Here is a 20,712-nt window from a genome sequence, read left to right as displayed (position 1 = left end):
TAATTACCAAACTAAATCTTTGTTTTTTAAATATAAGTAAAATTATCAGTAATTTTTTTTGTCTTAAAAAATTAGTTGAGATAAAAAAAATAATATTTATCTATTAATTAATATCCTTTATTTTAAAATGATATAATATTTTTTAATTTTATCTTTTAAATAATCTTGCTTATAATAACTATTTAGATTAAAAAGTATCTTATGTCATAAGTATTATAAAAAATAAACTTCCTAATTCAATGTGAGGTCATTAATATTTAAAAATTATAATGAGTAGTAGAACAATTATTTAAAAGTATGAAAGTTAATTTTGATATATTAAAATATGTATATTTTTTTACATAGTTATTTGATTATATTTATTCTTTTAGATAATTATTTACGTGATAAATGTAAAAAATATTTTTAAATTACAATACATAATTAAATATATGTATAAATGTTTTAATCTAACAGTATATCAAAATTAAATTAAAAAATATATAAAAAATAATTATTTCAAAAAGAAAAAAAATAATTGTAAATTAAGTTTTTATTATTTGATATAAACATATTTTTCATATATAGTTTTATTTTTTTATGGTATTTATATACAATTATAGTTTCAAATTATAAATGCTAGTGTATTAATAGGCGCTAACGTGGCAATTGATTCAGTCTTTTATTAGTAAATATATATAAAAATACATAAGAATAAAATTAGTTATGATGAAAAATTATTTATAATTTAATTAAAATATTTTAAGTTTAAATTTTAGAAATAAAAACATATTTTTTATAAATTATATATAATAAATAGTATTTTAAGAATAAAAGTGTTCATTAAGTCTTTTTAAATTTTATATCTCTATTATATTTTTAATATAATTAACAATGTTCAACGAAATTTATTTTAAGATATATTTTTGCCCCCACTTTTAAAATTTTCTGGGTCCGTCACTGCTTTCGGATCTAATGCTCTAATACCATGTCATGATACCACTTATCCCAAAAATTTCAGCTAATAGAAAAATGTAACACTAATAATTATATCTCTTATACTCCTTAAACCTCCATTGTATACATTGTATAAATATTCCATTGGCTCCTCATACTTTCCCTTTACAAAATTCTTCATATGACTTAGGAAGTAGTAGCAAATCATTTTTACTATCTTTTTGGTTCCCCATGCATTCCATTGTTAAGAAAAAAAGATATAGCAAATTATAAGATACTTGATGTATTGTTAAAGAAAAAGACAGAAAAAAAAAAAGAAGACAAGCAATTCTAAATTATGAAAGTAAAATTAAATATATATAGAGTATTGACTTATAAAAGATAAAAATAAATAAAAATAAAATAAAATAATAAAAACTAAAATTATAACTGAATTTATCTATTTTGTTGGATTAAATTTATGAATCGTAAAACTTCTATTATTATCGTGGACTAAGATAAAATAGTAGTTTAATACCTATTCATTGGTCTTACAGCTTCTATTATAAGTATATAACTCATCACCTCGAAATTGAGTATGTATTAAATCATTACAAAATTGTATTTACAAATAACGATACCTTAATTTGTGAGTAGAAGCAAATGATTGGAGGTTGAGGAACATACCGACGGGTTGGAAAAATCTTAAAATATAATCACCTAGTTAGATCTAATTTGAGCCATATAATAGTGATGATTAGGTGACGCGTATTGAATTGAGCTAGCATGTCACCAGCCACAACGAATTTATAGTTAAATTTGGGTCAATGTATCTGGCCAATGGCTATTCAGGTGTTTAGGTAGTGATGAGTAGAAGCCAGGTTTCCATTCTGGAAAAACTAAAAAAGAAATGTGAACGCTTTTTAATCAAATCTTAATTAAAAAAAAAAGAGGGATTATGAAATGTGCACCGTACAGCATGCCGCAGCGTGATCCCCTGATCCAATGCATGCATCAAAGATGATTGGCTGGCGGCATGTGACTAATGCAATCTTCAATCATTGGCTTGCTTCAATTTCAAGCATCCAAACACGCCCTTAAGCGTGTTACCGTCACTAATACGCACGCAAAGCGTCAACGCCTACGTCCACACTTCCTCACCCTACTTTCAACACTTACACTTAACACTCCAACACATTTGTTTTCACTTTCTTTAATTTCTTATTCTTTTCCTCGTTTTAATTTATAAACTAGTATATATATATATAATATAATATAGTTAGCTAACAACTTCACAAGTCACAACGTGAATGGACAGCCTGGTTGGCATTTAATTTTGGATCTTGATAGATAATGATTCTCTAAAGTGTGCGATGTAGGAGCATTATTCTTTTTTTAAAGAGTGTAACATTGTAATATTTAAAGGATGATGGAAAAGTTAATGACACAGATTATATGATTGATTATGCTTGGGGTTCTTAAATTAAATCTTACAGTATTAGTTTTTCTCAAAAATGATTTAAATGTGACACGTTATCCTCTAAAATACATAAGTATAATACATGATGCACTTTTTATAGACTTTAGAAAAGCCAAATTCTTTTCCTTTCATCATGTGGTGATCGATGCTGCTTATGCTTATTAGTGAAACGAGTTAGTTGGCTTTTTTCGTTCCTTCCTTTAACCATATGTTATGTTATGTTATATGTATTCCAACTGTACTTTCAATCTGTGCAAAGTGCAATAATCCAACATTGTTGCCCATACTTTTAAGGCCTTCGCCGTTTAATATTTCAATATTTATTCACCTTTACAGTCATCGTGACTCATCATAGATAAATCCCAAGCTACGAATGGTTCTTTCTTTAAAATAAAAATATTAATAATAATAATAATAAAGACTTTCGCTGTTGCCTTTCTTTAATTTTGTTTTGCTTCGCATACAATCTACCTAATCTCGGAGATGAACTGGAAGTTCCTTTTTTATAAAATAAAAAACACCATTTCGTCCATTATTCCACTTTGACTTTAAAAATCAACTACGGCGTACGTAGATTAACTGAATTAATTATGCGGGAAGTAAAGCGGATAAGACTCCAGGCTACAAATAATATTCTACTTCAACAATTATTTCAATCTTATGCGTCAGTTAAATATGATAAAAGATAAATTAATATATATGATAATATATAGTTATTAGATAATATAACATATGCAAAATGTTTTACACTGTATAAAACTAAATTCCTCAAGAATTGACTTTCACCAAAACAGACACATACAATGCATACAGATTATTATATTGAATTCACTGAATCGAAACAGTTATTTTCATCTTGTTCTTTTCATTTGGAGATTATTATATTGAGACGGTTTTCTATCTTTTCCAAACAGAATGTGCTACCTACCTGTTTGGCAAAATCCCTGTAATTTTCACATTATTATCTAGGCTACCTAATAATAATAATGCATATACTATTATAGCATAAAGTTCCTAACCTATTGTGGTGGTGTGGGCTCATGAAAGGTACTAACATATAGATTACAATATAGTTAACAAAATTAATGGAACAAAAAAAGAAAATACCATGGAATATGCCAGTGAAGATTATCCATAAACACTCATGATTCATGAATCACGCGCGCACACAGTAATAACGTTCACCGGTTAATATTTCAGCACGCACCGAACCGCAATCTTAGCGTAGTATAACCACGTGCCACCATGTGAACACAATTCATTCACTATCTCATGATTATGTTGAAAAAACTTGTTTAAGTCTAAAACTAGCCAGGTGTACAGTAGTAGCACTAACCATAAGTAGCATTAGCGAACAGTGAACACACATAACATGGCCGGCCAACAACAAAAGGGAGAGGTTTGGACACGTGGATCGCTCCCATCATCTCATGACAAGAACCTTGTGATAGATGAATGAGACGGCCGCCGTCCATTGTACACAAGCAAAAAAAAGTGCACATTTTTAATTGAAAGAGCAGCTTTCCATATCACCAATCATAACTCGGTTAACCCTTCACACTAAGCCAACCAAACCAAACCAAACCAAACCATATTGTATCTTATATAAATATATAATAATTTCCATAAACTGTAAGAAACCTAGCTAGCTCCCAATTCCCAACAATAACATTCCATACCATACACACATCCAACACTCTCTTCTCTCTTACCTCTGATCCATGGACTACTACTGGACTAGAGGTCACACCCTCGGCCGGGGCTCCACAGCCACCGTCTACACTGCTGAATTTCATGGGTCTGGTGAACTCTTTGCCGTGAAGTCAGCGGAGGTACACCGATCTGAGGAGCTGCGGAAGGAACAGGGTCTTCTTTCATCGCTCAATTGTCCTCAGATTGTCAAGTACAAAGGGTACGATGTTACGTACGAGGATGGTCTGTACTTTTACAACCTCTTCTTGGAATACGCGCCAAGGGGGACCCTGCTTGACGTAATTGCCCATTACAACCACCGCGGTGCCACCATGGAACACTCGTTGGCCAGTGTCTACACGCGCCAGATTCTGTTGGGACTCAACTATCTTCATTCCAATGGGATAGTACATTGCGACGTCAAGGGGCAGAACGTTCTCATCACCCAACATGGTGCCAAAATCGCCGACTTTGGTTGTGCCTGCAAAGTTGGCTCCGGCGCCGGCGGACGAGGAGGGGTTATCGCTGGAACGCCGGCGTTCATGGCGCCGGAGGTGGCGCGTGGGGATGAACAGGGATTCACAGCTGACGTGTGGGCCCTGGGATGCACCGTTCTTGAGATGGTTACCGGGAAACCGCCGTGGAAAGACGTTTCCGGCGACCCTGTTTCGGTGCTTTATCGGGTTGGATTCTCCGGCGAGGCGCCAGAGATTCCGGAATCTGTGTCGGAGGAAGTTAAGGACTTCTTGGGGAAGTGCTTGAGGAGTGAAGCGAGTAAGAGGTGGACGGTGAAGGAGCTTCTGGGACACGCGTTCGTTGCGGAGTCGCGTTTTGTGGGAATAGAATGTGATGATCATGATTTGGACACACCCACAAGTGTTTTGGAACCACAAGGCCTTTGGAACTGGGACACCAATCAGGACTCGCCACGTGGCATCTCTTCAATGAATTCTCCAAGTGCTAGGGACAGAGTTCTTGGGTTGTGTGGTGATGATGAGCCTAACTGGGATCTTAATAATGCTGATGATGATAAGTGGATCACTGTCAGAAGCAATGGGGACTACTCTCCCGTTGGAGTAGCTCAGGATTTTTGTTCAGACAATGTTAGGATCCTTAGAGAGGATGATGAGAATGTTTTGGTGAATTTTTATGAACCACCAAAGGATGTAGTAGTAATTTGCAATGTAATTCATGAATTGAGTAGATGGAATGATGTAGTAGTTGTTGTTGGTGATTCTTACCTTTGCAGAATCATTGATTGTAAGTGTTGCATTAGAGATTCAGTGTTTGTAGGGTGTTGTTCATCATGTTCATCTCTAAACATTTATTATTATTGTAAGAAGAAAGAAATTTATGTTACGCATGGTCTCCTCTTTAATTCCACTTTGGATGATATTGCTACTTACAATTTAAATTTACTATTCTACTTCAATGGAATAATATTCCCAATAATGTGAGGCTAAAATTTAATGCTATCCATATAGCAAAGGCTGGCTCCTACTTTAACCAGCTAACATGTTAACCTATACTTTATTATATTATACTGTAACGAAACATAATGCAGATCACAACATGTTTTTAAACAGTAAATTTCTTACTTTTTTTAATATGGTATATTTGGTTTTGTTATTGATGGTGATTGGATGGTGACACCGACCAAATTGATACTTGGGTAACTTTGTATTACTGAATGCACATCAGCATGGTTAAGTTTTAGAGACTTTTAGTGGCACCAACTTTTTAATGTAAAATAAAAAACATCACTATGGTTATCTTAATTGACCAATACCTTAATTCATATAACTGATTTGGCTTGGGCAAGTTGCAATTGAGAACACATTTTGGGCTCTTAAATGAGCTGAGAGGTCGCAGATGCCACTTTATCCTCAACAGGACTAAGTAACCGCCCCTCCTTCCCTTTGTTATCTAACATCTTTATTGATTACATATTCTTTCATTATTATAATTATATTATATCAGCTAGCCTCTATTATTAGTTCCAAGGGGACCACAATTACAAACTATACGATAAGGGTAACAGTAATGGCACAAATCATAAGTTTGGGTCTTTTCAAATATAAAATGGTACCGAAAAAGGCCAAAACAAAAGAGTCAAATTAAAATAGTGTTTTTGTAATTCGAACCAGGCTGCAGCAGGATGGTGGTTGGGTTGTCTATCTTTTCATCTATGATAACATGACCTAATTCTAAAGAGTTACTAATTATTCCTTTTTGGACTGAACCATACATAACCAAGAATCTTATTTTACATCATAAATAAATAAATTGACAACTATTATTATCTATTTACCAGCTCAGCCTAAAACTCCGTTATCTTAATATAATTTGTCCAAATTGGCATATGTAAGTATGCTTTTTTTTTTCATTATCCTACAATTTGATAAATCAAGGACTAATTTATCGTAGATTTAAGTTCCATTTAAAGGTCCGCCATTAACTAATAAGTTACTGTATCTACAAAAAAAAAATTGAATTCTCAATGTGAGTTGACCACTTATCAACCTAAATTAGTTATAGGTTAGAATGCTTTGTAATGTAGTACTTGTCAAGTTACGTTTAGTTTTTAACTGAAATGTGAGTGTCATTCATCATATTAAAAAAATGCAGGCTGAGAAGAGCAATGCAACAAATAGCAATTCCATTGTACCAATGCCAACTCAAGAAAAATAAAAAGAAATACAGCAAATAGTATTGTACCAATGCCAACTTAGGCCTAATAAATTAAAATAAAAAGGAGGTAAAAGACTAAGACAATAAAAGTTTCTTAATCTTCTTGGACATAAGAATTATTTTAGGTAAGATTAACTAACATAAATATGACCAAAAATGGAAAAAAAAGTTTAACACAAGAAAATGACCAAACAAGAAATATTTTCCGGCTAAACAAGGCGTCATCTGAATAGGACCAATGTTAATATCAAACAACAATAAATGCCAACAGAAAAAAACATAAAACAGCACCAGGCACTTTCTTGGCCACATCCTTCAATGTTTGTCAAATCTTAAGTAGTGAAACATATAAGTTACATATGTGCAGGGAATCAGAACTATATTTCTGTAGTCACATTTCAAAATTTTCACATTTTTTGTCAGCACAAAATTGATAACAAAATCACAACCTTTAAGTGAAAATCCTAATTCTTATGGATCATGTGATAACCTGTTATCAGCAAACTTCCATGAAATCCTGGAAACTAAATCATCCACACACCTGCAATCTTTTCTTACATACTCTTGTTGGTACCTTAACGTGACAACCTTCCATTGACTGATTGTAATTGACTGCGGAGTTCCTGGTTTTCTTCCAGTAAGCGGCCATACTCAAGCAGGAATCCCTCAGATTGTTTTCTTAAAGCAGATACATTGGCTTCTGCAACATCTACATCTTCAGTTTTTGACCGCAGTTCAGATTCAAGCTGGTGGACTTCTTTTCTCAATCTGGCTGCTTCTTCTTCTATGGCTTTGTTTTCTTCTGAATTCAAAACTTTTGCTTCTTCTGCACGTGCTTGTTTCTTGGCAGCTTCCATGCTCTTTCTTCGAAGACGGAGTTCTCTTATGTAATGGTGTAATCTGTCTACCATAAGTGCAAGAAAAAGTACAGCACCTGCACATAATTGACAAAAGATGATTGATTCTAAATACCCATAGTGTTCTCTACTAGTCTCAAATCTCAATATTTTCAGAATATTAAGGGAACAGAGTGAGTGTCCTGAAACTCAAAACATTGTCATTCAGGTAGGATTATAACTGTGATTCCATTCCAAAGTCCTTTTTCTTATGATGCGATTTAGGATATTGGATGGCATCAACATTATTGGGAAGACAATAAGGAAGTTCATATGGAATATAATATATAGAGTAAACAATCGAATTGGTCCTTAACGAATTTTAGATCGAACACTTTGCTCCCAAGGAATTTCAGATCTGACAGAAGTAATTCTCAAAGACTTCTAGGGAATAAAAATTTGTTGGGGAGCAAAGTGTCTGATCTATAATTACTTGAAGACCAATTTGGTGTTTATTCTAATATATATTATGTATTTTACTTGAGGAAGGTGCTTTAGCAGGAATCCAAAAGTTTTTATTAGAACAGAACAATAATGTTAGATTGTTTGATTTTGCTTGAGTAATATTAATCAGTAAAAACCATATAATTTGATTATTATGGAATATTTAATCAACCCATTTTGATGGCTCACATTTAGAATCTGCTTAAGAAGTTCACACAACTCAAGTTGATTCAACATTCGACATTCATCTACTAAGGAAAGAAAAACCAGTACCAAACAGTAATATAGACATTTCTAGAATGACCCAAACCAAAAAACAGTGAAACAGTAACTCCAATGCAATCATGAAAAATGCTGAATAAATCTGAGACACAACCATGAATATACAAAGTCTCACATTGTATTATACATCCTCAATAGCTCAAAATAGCAATGTAACAAATCAGTTCACACCATAACAAAAACAACAACTCATTCAACTAATGAAAGGAAAGGAATTGTACATACCCATTAGTGTCGATTCAAGAAGGTGCTTGGCCATTAGAACCTGATCGGTTGGGTTGAGAGAACCACCAGCAGCATCCTCGATCCCACGCTTCTGAATCTGGAGCATGGTGTACACAGTGGAGAAGAGCACCACAAAGATGGTACCTGCAACACTCTTAACCATGAGTGGTCCTCTACCCCTCTTCAACCGATCCAATCCCATTATCACAAGCTTCCTCAATGGGGTCTTGAACAGCAACACCACTATCATCGCTGCCTCCATGAACACCACTAGAAACAGCAACTGAATCATCTTCCCACAGCAACAATGAGCAGCGTAACAATGTCAAGAGCTTAAATTTCGGATCTTTGATCGATGGGGTATGAATGAGTGTGGCAATTTCACAAACAGTTGGATGACAGAGACACAATTCTTATGGGCCCACTGGGAGGTTGTGCATCACTGTCATCAATCTCAAATGGTCATTGATACCAGTCAGTCAGATTCAATTAAAATTTTAAAAACAATAAAAAAAAATTGGAGCTTTTGGTTGGAATGTGAAGAAAAAAGGAAAAGGAAAAGGCAATGGAAGGCAAGAAGAATAGTTTGTGGTTACATTACACCACTCTTGTTTTTATTAACGAGAAAATGTCGTTTGTGTAAATCAGATCTATGTGAGCACCGTCCTATTAGTGTTAATCATATTCTAATCCGCAATTAAATGAGTTCTGAACTTAATAAGATTATTCTCTCTAAATGTAATGCTTCTTTCATAACTCTTATTTTTGCTTCTTTTGTAGGTTTAGTTGACTAGAAATTGTAAGGTTATGTTTTTAACTAGACCAAAAGGCACTAGATGGAAGCAGAATAAACTAGTAATAATGGATAATGAAGGTCACATAATTAAAGTAATCCGTCTGCAAATTATGCTTTTGTTTAATGCAGCCTGCATTAGTCTATTATTACTTTTTACTACCAACCGTTTACGTTAGACAAGGACTGAGTAACTAGAAGTGTAAAATTTGAATACTTTAATGTTTTGGTTTTGCAATTTTCGGTAATATCGCTGGGGGTTTACAAAAATCAGGTAAAGAGAAAGCTGCAGCATTGTTACATACTTATATCAATTTGTTTACCGATTGTTGCTAATCCACATAATTAGCTTCTTATGGATCATGGATATGGATGTCAAAACAAATAAAATTCCCATTTCATTTCAAGTCTCCAAACCTGTTCTCACTTGTTCTGTTCTGTTGTTCAATTGTAACTATTAGTGACCAAAATTAGTTAGCATCCTTTTTCCTGTTTTGGCCTTTTGGCTTTTCTATTTGTTTTTGGTCTTCTTATAATTTAATAACAAAATAATAAGGATAAAATTAATTAAGTCAAGCGCTTTACATATAAAAGAGTGAATGAATAGTACTACTTGACCCCTAAACTATGCATATCGAAGCTGTCCAACAGTCATGTGCTTTAATAATCTGCTATTTCCAAAATTTGATTATTTGGATTGTTTGGATTACCCTGGATGCAATGCATAAGGACAATGCAGATCAGAACCAGCTTGATGAATAATTTGAGCAGATAAGCTAAAGTCTCAAATTATCATTTACAAAGAATCTTAATAACATTTTCGGTATGCCTAGAAAAGCTTGCTAGCAAAATCGTTTTGAGTAGAAGATGAAAATTGACTTAGTTCTTCAAGACTTTTACCAAGCTGTAGGGCAACTTTGATCTCAAACAATTCTCCATTTTCCCTTCTGTGAAGATCTTTTTCCCTTAAATTCTGCTGAATAGACTCCTCCATGAGCTTGAAGAACCCAATAAGAGACCTATATAACTCAAACACCATGCCAACTTGGCCACCATGCTCAACTGTGTTAACAACACAAGCCAAAGCCCCACCAACAACACCAAACATCACAGGCCATGAACCATTCACACATCCCAAACAAGCAGAACCAATTGCTGCAAGACCAGTGAGTAATGGCCCTGAAACTGCCAACACCTTGTTTAGATTCAAAGCCTTTCTACTTAGCCTCGTGTACTCAGCCATGTCCTTCTTCCTCACAGCTTTCACAATTGCTTTCATTTCCCCTTCCAACCTTGAATCCCATCCATTATTGCTGTTGTTTTTGTTGTCCCCTACTTCTTCTTTCCAATGATGTTTCTTCTTCCTTTGAGGCCACCACACTGCTGGTTCAATTTTGTGAGGGAATTTGTCAAGCACGGTGCCTAAAAGAGGAAGAGGGTAAGCCTTGTCCAATGCCAAAACTCTTTCCATTGCTTCAGTTACCTCGAATTCATTGGCGTTACCGAGAGAAACCTTTGTTCTTAGCTCTCCATTAAGCTGCTTGAACAACCTAGCAGCATTTCTCTGTTCCTCAGCAAGCTGTGATGGCTGGAATTTGTTCATGACAGCAAGTATCCCAGTTGCAGCCATGAAAAGGATTGTTGATGAAACCTTAAGTGCCATAAGAGGTGCTCCACTTGAAGTAGTACTAGTAGCTGCAAGAGCAAGCATGGTTGAAGCAGAAAGAGTGATCATGTTAACTGATGTTAGAAGAAGGTGGTTCCAGTTGTCGCGTTGCGCTGCCACGTTCTTGTGCATCTCCAATCTATCTGATACAATCTCCATAATCAAATGAAGCTTAACTATCTCCATGGACTTTTGAGTAAGTGTTGTTGAATTGTTAGAATAATTATTATTGTTGGTGTAGTGTTTTGTGGTGGTGGTGGTGGTAGATGAAGTGAAGTTATTTAGATAATCCAAGTCTGCTGCCAAACTTGATGGGGTGGTGGTGATTTTGGTCACATGGATCTTGGGCACATTCATTGTAGCAGCAATCGATCTTGTACTCAAACACCAGAATGAAGAAACTCTGCTATGAATTACACAGGTTGCCATGTGCTATTACCCTCTCTTTGTTTATGAAGGCCTTTGATTTTATATGCTAATGCTTAATCACATGCATATATTTATATACAAGAGGATCCAGCAATGAGATTTTATTATTTTAGGTAATGCAAAATATGGTTGAAGGAGGTTATGTTGTGTGAAATGTGAATTGATTTATGTCTTCTTACTTTGGCTATATCTACATTGAGTATTCTCCCTCCTATGCTGACTTTCAACTTTCAACAGACATAACGAGTAAACTCTGCAGGCTAACTATAAACATGTTAATAAAATAAGACCTTAAGTCCATAACTTTAACAATTAATATTAAAAAATTTAAGTATTTACTCGTGTATGTTCTTATCAACTAATATATTGTGTCAAATATTGTGTTATAGCTCATATAATGCATGTCCCTGCCTTATTTTGCAAACATTTTGACATTATAATAACTCACAATACAAAGTTCTTTTTTTACGATTTATTGTGTTCATTTGCTTACTTACTATTCAGCGTCTTCATAGTCTTTATAAATAATTTTCAGATTTGCTGAAATAGTCGTGTAAAATTGATGGATAATTCTAAGTTCCTAAGTCTAATTTTCCATCCTTTAAATGAAAGCAATGACCCTTATTTTGTGGGTGACATACACTTATTAATAATGGGAATGGATTCTCTCAATTTTTTTAACAATTGAGGAAATAAAGTGTGATCTCTCATCATAAATTTTATAAATAGAATAAAAAAAACATAAAAAAAAAATATTAAAGAATTAAAGATCACACTTTAATTACTTTCTCAATTATTAAAAAAATAAACATGAATTGAGGAGCCATTTGGCGTAACCTTTAAATATAGCAAGTGCCTTCTCTTCTTCTCATTTCTCAAGTCTCTCAATAACATAAATTTTTGGCATTATTGGCACTTCAATTTACACTTCATGACCATGCATGTCTCACTTCTTCATATCATATTTTCTAAGAGATGCTAAAAACTTCATTATTATAATTCACATGTTCACATGTGCTGTTCCGCGTATGAACCTCCGAAACTATATTTTATTATGTGAAAAAAACTATTACTGGGATGTTATTATAGGGCAATGTACTTATTGAGAGAAATGTTTAATTGTTTACTGATAACAACAAATAGAACTTCCTTACGTGCATGGCTTGTTTTAATGGCTTGTTTTAATATTATATAATCCGTGAAAGCTAAACCCAGTTAGTTTAGCTTCCACGGATTATATAATATTAAAACAAGCGATGCACGTAAAAAAGTTTCATTTGTTGCAATAGGTAAACATTTCTCTCAATTAATTTATTTAAATACATTGCCCAATATTATATGTCCAACAAATATTATTATTTTTTATTAATATTTGATCAACAATAATTTATACACATTTATAAAAATTTTATACATATAAATTAATAAAAATTATTTATTAAAAATAATTTAATATTTATGCTAATCAAATAATAACTAAAAATAGTACAAATTGCAGGGAGTTTCTCGGATGTTTGTTATAGAACATCATCATGACTGACTTCTTTTGATTATTATCTAAATCTATTATTTGTCATTACGGTTTAAGCGTTTCAATATTTTTTCTTACTAAAAGTGACTCGAAATTTTGGCAATTAAAATACGAGGATAAAATTAACAAATTCTATGGATTCCACCACCAGCAATTAACAAACCAAACATACTCCCAAAATAGGCTTTACCCTTTAATTTTAATTCAGACATACTGATTTTTTTAGATTCTCAAGCGAACACTTATATTCTGAGGGAAAGGGTATGCCTTATGAAATTCCAATAGTTCAAAATAAATCAGAAGCATACAGCACTGGGAGCAGTTAGATATTGACCCTCATAACATATTATATTATCTATTACTTAGAAGAGCTTTTACTATGATCACTTTAGGCTTTAATCAATACCATGGACCGTGCTCTTAGGTTCAAGAATATTCCCCTGAAATGAAAAATACACACAACACAATGAATGAATGATCTCAAGTTTTGTTCACTGTTTACCAAATGATGATGAAAGACAAGGAGAGTCAAAGAAAGAAAGAAAAAAAGAAACATGTACCAGCAAAATGCAACTAAGCTGTGGAAAACAACACGGAAATGAAGAGGCATGAATTTGTGATTTATGAACCCCACAGCAGGAAAGAACTGCACCCCAAATCCATTAGAGGCTCTCAAGTTGGTGATCAATGACAATAATAATAATAATCTTTTTTTGACAGAAATACTTGCATGCTCTTAGCTGTCACCATTTATTTTCAAATATAATGTTTTTAACATTTACTCAATTTTTGGAGTGATCTTAAATGTTATTTGAAGTTGTAATTGAAGATTACCGTCCATGATGTGTACTGCACTGATGGATAGTCCTTCTTAACCTTAGCTTTCACATGCACCCATGGTCGACCTGCGGTCAACGGCGTATGGCAGTTTAGACATCATTTTGTGGATTCACTTGGTACCCAAAAAATGAGTCATTCTCTTCATTATTTTTTAGGATATTTGTTCTTCTTCTTTGTTTTTTTCGAGTAAATAGTTGACCAGGAATATAATTGCATTAGGTGGACTATTTAGTGTGTTGACATGGATGAGAATTATCTTATTTGTTCACATTTTTTCCACTTGTGTCTAACCAAGTGTAAATCCATGTTAACTTTGCTAAAAAGATGCAAGTTAATTAGGTATATAGAAAGGGCTAACCTTCAATAACTAATCCATAATAAATCAAGAAAAGCAAATTGTTCAGAGGAGAAGATGTCAACTGTTCAATCAAAACCTGAAAAGCCAAAAATAATTGAAAAAGGATAAGCAACTTATTACCTTGTCTCTTTTATAGAAGTGGGTTTGGAATATCCAAGAATCAAACATTAAAACCAAATAGAAATAGATATAGAAATAAATCCTTGTGGAAATATATTAGGACAGATATGGTTAAAGAATTGAAATTCATTTACAAAAATTTGTATAGGATTTGTGGTAATCTTATTTTTCAATTTTCAGTTTTGCAGTTGGAATAATGTTTCTAACACAAGTTTTTGCAGCTTCACCTTCTTGGCTGCGGTTGTTGAGTCTCTCTTCCCTTTGAAAATTTTATCCAGTATAATATGAAAGAAGTGTCCAAAGGGTCCAAGATAAGCAGCTCCAAAAAACTGCATGCAATAAACGATTTATGTTATTCCTAATGTAAACATGGAATGGCATTGAAAACAAATATTTTAGACATAACTTGTATCTAAATTTATTGGCCAAAATGATGTGACATTATGCATATAACAAGTTGACCCTGAATAATTAATAAGCGGTAAAAGATCAGCAGCTATTATTTTACTCCTTTTTTTATTCTTATTAGGTATTTCCAGCACCCAAAGTGTGATCCTGATCATTGCACAAAGTAGTTTGACCTCATTGGTATATTGCAGTTCATCAAAATAGTGATATTAATGAGAAGCAAATGTTAATCGTTCTAATGAAATTTATAGATATTTTAGAGAAAAAAAAAAGGGGGCCGTTTCAACATCTTAACAAACTGCTTTTCAACATATAGGTTTAAATTTTCCTTCAATGTTTCCCTTCCACATCACTGCTAGTTATTTAGATTTTAGAACATTGCTGATTGAATAAACCTTCAGCTTATTCGTTGAAATTATAAATGCAGATCATTAGAATGGCTACTTGGGAAAATATCTTGTTAAGATCCTAACATTTTACCCTTATTGGTCAATTAATCTTATTGACCAAACTAAAACTAAATTATCTGGAATTAGAGGCAGTAGAAAAGTAAGAAGGAAAAGGAGCTGACCACTTTGAGAAGAATCCGTTTGAATTGAAGTTTTTGTATTCCAGTAAGCTTCTGAGACACTATGTCACTGATAGCTGACAACACCCCTGCTGTGATAACCTGAATTAGTCACAATCGAAGTTAATAAACCCATCAACACTCTCTTACCTGAATGGTTAAAAGTTTAAAACTTAAAAGGTAGCTCTTTTAGGACTACCGAAAACAGAGGGTCGACGAAAATGGATGCAAGAAGGAAAATTGCTGAAGTGAGAGGTAAGTTTATAAAAAAAATGCAGAAAAGAAAAACAAGGTAAATGAAGAAGAAGAAGACCTTGGTTCTCAAAGGGTGTTGCTGGAGCTGTTTCAAGTAATTGTTGAGTCCGTTCTTGGCTAAAGATCCCATCTTTGGCTTCAAACACAAGTGGGTTTTGTTTGACTTAGGAACAGAGTGTGTTCGTGCTCGTCTTAAATCTTAATAATGGAAGGTTTGTGGTTTATGCAGCACATGCGTAATAAGAATGAGTGATGTATCGCCTTACAAAATATCTCCCCCAAATGGGAGGAATTGAAACCAAATCCCTAACTAACCAGCTTATTGGTCCACTTATGACTTAACTAAATATTTAAAATTTAAATTTTATTTTATATATGTAATAATTTATTACAACAACAACAAAGTCTTGTCCCAGTGGGGTCAGCTACATGAATCAAACGACGTTATTATGCTCTGTCATGTATCATATCTACAGAGAGACCGTTTACATGTAGATCTCGTTTGACTACCTTATGGATGGTCTTCTTAGGTCTTCCTCTGTCTTTCGCCCTTTGTCCATCTTCTATCTCATCCACTCTCTTGACTGAATGTTCTATCGGGTCTTCTTCTCACATGTCCAAACCACAATAATAAATTTTTAAATAAAATTTATAATTTATAATTTTTTAAAAAAATATTTAATTTAATTCTTAAAATTATGTTCAAACTTTAATTTAATAATTTTAATTATCTTAATTTAATTTTTAAATTTTTTAAATTTAATCACATTAATTTTTGTAGTAATTTTTGTTACAGAATTAATTAAAAATTTAAGAATTAAATTGAAGTAATTGAAATTTAAAGATTAAATTAAAATTCGAATATAATTTTAGTCCTTAGAGACCAACTTTAATATTTACTCTAATTTTTCGAAAATACCATAAAAAATGAGGAATAAGAGTTAGGACACTAATGAATGTAGGTGTTAGGCCACATCAACCATTTTTATTTTGTTGATATCAACGCCATTTTTTCCTTTTTTTTTTTTGGTGACTTGACAATTTTTCGTTTAACAATTAACAACTATGACGGATTCCTCAATCACATTATATTGGATCTTATATGTATATCATGACTATTTCATTTCATTTTTGCTTTTATTTTGTTCAGCTTCTATTTTTCACTTGTTCATCCTGCTTCCTGAATTTAAACTTCTGAAATCTCAAGGTATTTTCACATAATTTGACTCAACTCAACTCTATATAGTTTAATTTTATATTTTTATAACTAGGAATGAAAAAATGTCATACAATCTAGCAAGAACTTACAGACTAATTTGTATTTGACTTGACCTCACAGAAAATAAATTCAGGCCAAAATTATTTTAAAACTTAAAATTTTTTAATAAATTAGTCTCAAGTTTATGAAATAGTCTATTTAATTTTTTAGATCCGTCTAAATCTATTAAGATATATAAATATATAATTATATTAAAAAATATAATGATTAGAATTTAAATTTATATCATTTATTTTATTTAAAGATTTTTATCTACTAGATATTTATTTTTTTAATTAAATACATACACTTTTTTTAAATATATTTAATATATTTTATTTTATTTTATTTATTTATTATTTATTTTTTTTAAAAATACTAAAAAATTAATAAATTTTATAATTTGTAATTATTAATTAATTATCATTAAAATTTTTATTGATACAAAATTATATTTAATAATATAAAATTATTCATTTTTTTTTATTAATTAAGTACGAACAGGTGAGACTTATTATCAGGCAAGACCTAATACTTAATAAATAGCCTACAACAATAAATCCAAACTAATCTTACTACAGACATGGCTTGTTAAGAATAAACATAGCCTAACGTGAATACGTGATTTATTTCTACCCTTACTCGTGAGTCATCATAACTCTCAAATTGTCTAGTCTCAATATAAATTTTATTTTATTAAAATTTTAACTGGCTTTTTTTTCTTTTGATGATAATATTTTCAGATTTTTATTTATAATATATTTAAAAAGTAAGGTATTTTTATAATTATTTTTAAATATTTAATTTTATTCTATTACTTAATAAATTTTTTTAGAAGGCATATATAATCGACTTCTTTTTTTTGGTTATTTTTTTATTTTTTATTTAAATTTATTTTTTTCTTATATTTTTCTCCTTTTTTGTTTTCATATCGTTAATTCGTTATTTATCTATTTATAATATGTAAAAGCATGAAAAAAAATAGTGTTATACTAAGAAATTAACATTGTAAATATTGTCACCTCATCTTATTATGGGGAAGTTGATATATTTTTGTTGGTTCCTCTTTTTTTTTTTCATTTATCTTTAATCTACGTAATGATATACTAAGATTCTTTTTCCTTTATTTATCCTTTCATCAGATGATTAAATGATACTAGGTTATAAGAGAAAAATTAACATTAATAATATTCCGAGAGTTATCTAAAATGTTAATTTGGGTTCGAACGTAAGATTTATATTTTTTGTAGAGCAGACTTATTTCAGTGCCGACAAGTCGCTATTCAAATTTCTCGTGAGGAGGTGGGGAGTGGTACATGTAAAAGACTCTAATGTTTATGTTAGTAAAAAAATTTTATGCAGATTTTTAATAGATTAGAACGTGTATATACATTAAAAGTGTCAGTGTATTTACAATAAAACTGTTAAAGTATGAAGACCCTTTTTTTTTAGGTGAGTCTTTCTTTTTTATTAAGTCTGACTTTATATTTTGTGTTAAGTATGAACAAATAATATTTATTAAAATATAATATAAAAATAATTATTTTAAATAAATTCTAAAAAGTCTCAACCAGAGTTTATGTATATTAATTTATTCCTTTAATAAAATTTTTTTTGTTGAATTCTAAACTCAATTTTATCATAAAAATATATATGAAAAAATAAAAATATTATAATTATTAAATTGACTCATACCTAATAATTTTAAATGACATTTAAGAAGCCTTAACTCATAATTATTATCCCAACATATAACATCTCGTCACGGCACCAATTCCTAATTTGTTATAATTTTTTTTTATTGGTTTGGACGACGTAATAAATCTCGCTGATGTCTTCATAATTTGTCCAGATTATGATATTTTTATGGTCCGTCGCAAGCTTGTAACTTGTTAAGTTTCCTTGTATTAGTCTTTTTATTTTTAAATAGAGAATGGGGTATTAAGTCTAGAAAAAAATAAAACTAAACAAACATTATCTTAAAAAATATAATTCTAATGAAATATGCATGAAAACTTTAAAAAATATATGAGAAAATAAAAAAGAAAAAACAATATCTCAGTTAAAGTTTATGACTTTGTTTTGTAAATATATTTACATAAGTATTCATTTGTCGAAATTTATGATGAATGTTTTAATTATTTAGTCTGCTGCGATATTTTTTAATAGCCAGAATTAATATTTTTGTAGAATACAATTTGATAATTTTTTGAAGGCAGAGACTATTTTAGAGTTTATTTTCATGCAAATATTCATATATCTAAGATTTAGAGTTAGGTCTAAACTTAACAGAATATTCTAGAATTCTGCTAGAGTCACCGTAAAATTATTTAGATTCGCACGATAACAAGCTAAAAATTTACTTTTATAGTATCTTAATATACCACTGTAAGTCGCCTAACCGTCCTTTGTAACAGAGTCATTGGAATTCAACTTAATGAAATAAGGGTTTGGAGGGATCCAACTGACTTGTTTTTCAGCAAAGCACCCAATTCTTTTCTTTATTCGAACTATCTCCTCATGCACTGAGTTATACTCTTAAGCTAAGTGCATGGCCAAATCATGGATCTTACATTCATCTATTGTATTATCTCTCCCAAAAATATATTTGTTATGACAAGACTAGAGAGAGCATAGGGTGCAAGTAAACAACAATGGCCAATGAATACATTGGTAACGGGATTGAGATGACAATTTTTTTAACAACAAAAAAAAAGGGTTGATTAAAGAATATACTAGAACTCAATGAAGCATTCATATTCTTTCATGTATTATTTGTGACTCTAAAAAAGAACAATAAATCGGGTAAGTATCCTCTTCGATCATGTGCCTACGAACTCCAACCTCTTTATTTGTCAAAAGAATTTCATTAGCAACTAATAAAAAAAAGTGCGTAACTTTTGAAGAACTTTAACTTTTCAAATTCTCAAAAATAAATCAACCTTAGAGTTCTTAAAAACATTTAAGTGAAGAAAAACGTTGATTTGATGGTAAAATTACCATTGAAGTTAAAAAATCATGCTACCTAATCATCCTCTAAATTTACTTCTGAAACCTTTAAGGATGAGAAAATAGGTAGGGTTGTATATTGTTTGGTTAATTCAAAAACCAAACCTAATTTTTGGTTAACAAAAAATTTAATACTGGTTAATTAATCAAATTGGTTTTATATGATAAAACTGGTTATTAAATAGTTAACAAATTTAAAAATCGATTTTTAATCGAGTATAAAAATAAAAACCAATTTTAAAAAATAACTGGTTTTTGAAAAAATAAAACCAGTTTTTGAAAAAAAAAACCCGGCTTTTTTAAAGTCTTTTAAATTGAATTTTTAATCTAAAAAATTGAAATTAATAATTTTTTTATTTGGTTTTGATTTTGGTTAATCAGTTAAAAATTAGTTTTTTTAAATTTGATTTTAGTTAACCAATTTTAAAATATGGATATAATTTTTAAAATTATTTTGTTAAATTGGTTAAGCAAAATGTAGTTAAAGTTTTTTAACCGATTAACCACATTTTGATTTTTAATGTAGTCCTAAAAATAGGGACCCAATCCTCTCTTAAAACCTCTTTAATTTTGCTTAAATCTCAATTGTCATTTACTGCATATTCATTGACTATGTCTTTTAGCATATCCTCTGATATATCTAGTTGAGCAAAGTCTTTAAATTTATTCACGTCCAAAATTCAATGATCTTTCCAAAATCGAATGCTATCACCATCGTCATACCAAATTCCTTTTAAATATGGGTCATACTTAAGCGATACCTTTCTAAGCATTCGAACAAGATTGGAACTTCTTGACGATGGACATGGTATTCTCCTCACATTTATATTTTCTTCTGATTACCTTGACCTA

General features: G+C 31.3%; 2 protein-coding genes and 2 pseudogenes across 4 annotated transcripts; 1 reads left to right on the top strand and 3 right to left on the bottom strand.

The window, feature by feature from the left end:
• The first annotated feature begins 3,889 nt into the window (after positions 1-3,889).
• LOC107635917 (mitogen-activated protein kinase kinase kinase 18 pseudogene) lies at positions 3,890-5,544 on the top strand (annotated as a pseudogene). Its single transcript, XR_015881091.1, has one exon. The product of XR_015881091.1 is annotated as a mitogen-activated protein kinase kinase kinase 18 pseudogene (transcript).
• A 1,418-nt stretch (positions 5,545-6,962) lies between these two features.
• Positions 6,963-9,409, bottom strand: LOC107638638 (uncharacterized). Its single transcript, XM_016341991.3, has 2 exons — positions 8,626-9,409; positions 6,963-7,712 (listed from the first exon to the last, which is right to left on the bottom strand). Exons 1-2 carry the CDS (start codon positions 8,915-8,917, stop codon positions 7,354-7,356), a joined length of 651 nt encoding a protein of 216 aa, XP_016197477.1. The 5' UTR covers positions 8,918-9,409; the 3' UTR covers positions 6,963-7,353.
• A 561-nt stretch (positions 9,410-9,970) lies between these two features.
• Positions 9,971-12,102, bottom strand: LOC107635916 (putative F-box protein At4g22030 pseudogene; annotated as a pseudogene). The gene has a single exon (XR_015881163.1). The product of XR_015881163.1 is annotated as a putative F-box protein At4g22030 pseudogene (transcript).
• Positions 12,103-13,213: 1,111 nt separating this feature from the next.
• PMP22 (Peroxisomal membrane 22 kDa (Mpv17/PMP22) family protein) lies at positions 13,214-15,878 on the bottom strand. The gene is made up of 7 exons (XM_016341990.3): positions 15,652-15,878; positions 15,342-15,440; positions 14,590-14,691; positions 14,243-14,318; positions 13,879-13,949; positions 13,605-13,690; positions 13,214-13,484 (listed from the first exon to the last, which is right to left on the bottom strand). The coding sequence occupies exons 1-7, from the start codon at positions 15,721-15,723 to the stop codon at positions 13,433-13,435; spliced, it is 558 nt and encodes a 185-aa protein (XP_016197476.1). The 5' UTR covers positions 15,724-15,878; the 3' UTR covers positions 13,214-13,432.
• Positions 15,879-20,712: the final 4,834 nt, after the last annotated feature.

The sequence above is a fragment of the Arachis ipaensis genome, chromosome B4 (genome assembly GCF_059453495.1).
Source record: "Arachis ipaensis isolate K30076 ecotype BB chromosome B4, ASM5945349v1, whole genome shotgun sequence".
In the NCBI taxonomy this organism is placed as follows: Eukaryota; Viridiplantae; Streptophyta; class Magnoliopsida; order Fabales; family Fabaceae; genus Arachis; species Arachis ipaensis.
Note: the sequence above shows the minus strand (reverse complement) of the source record. Positions and strands in the feature narration are given on the sequence as shown.

Excerpts from the sequence above, each read along its gene's own strand:
- LOC107638638 (XM_016341991.3), bottom strand. The coding sequence starts at position 8,917 with ATGATTCAGTTGCTGTTTCTAGTGGTGTTCATGGAGGCAGCGATGATA. Across the intron at positions 7,713-8,625 it reads TCTTGAATCGACACTAATGG|GTGCTGTACTTTTTCTTGCA; the intron begins GTATGTACAATT and ends AATTATGTGCAG.
- PMP22 (XM_016341990.3), bottom strand. The coding sequence starts at position 15,723 with ATGGGATCTTTAGCCAAGAACGGACTCAACAATTACTTGAAACAGCTC. Across the intron at positions 15,441-15,651 it reads AACACCCTTTGAGAACCAAG|GTTATCACAGCAGGGGTGTT; the intron begins GTCTTCTTCTTC and ends TGACTAATTCAG. Across the intron at positions 14,319-14,589 it reads CAACAACCGCAGCCAAGAAG|GTTTTGATTGAACAGTTGAC; the intron begins GTGAAGCTGCAA and ends TTGGCTTTTCAG.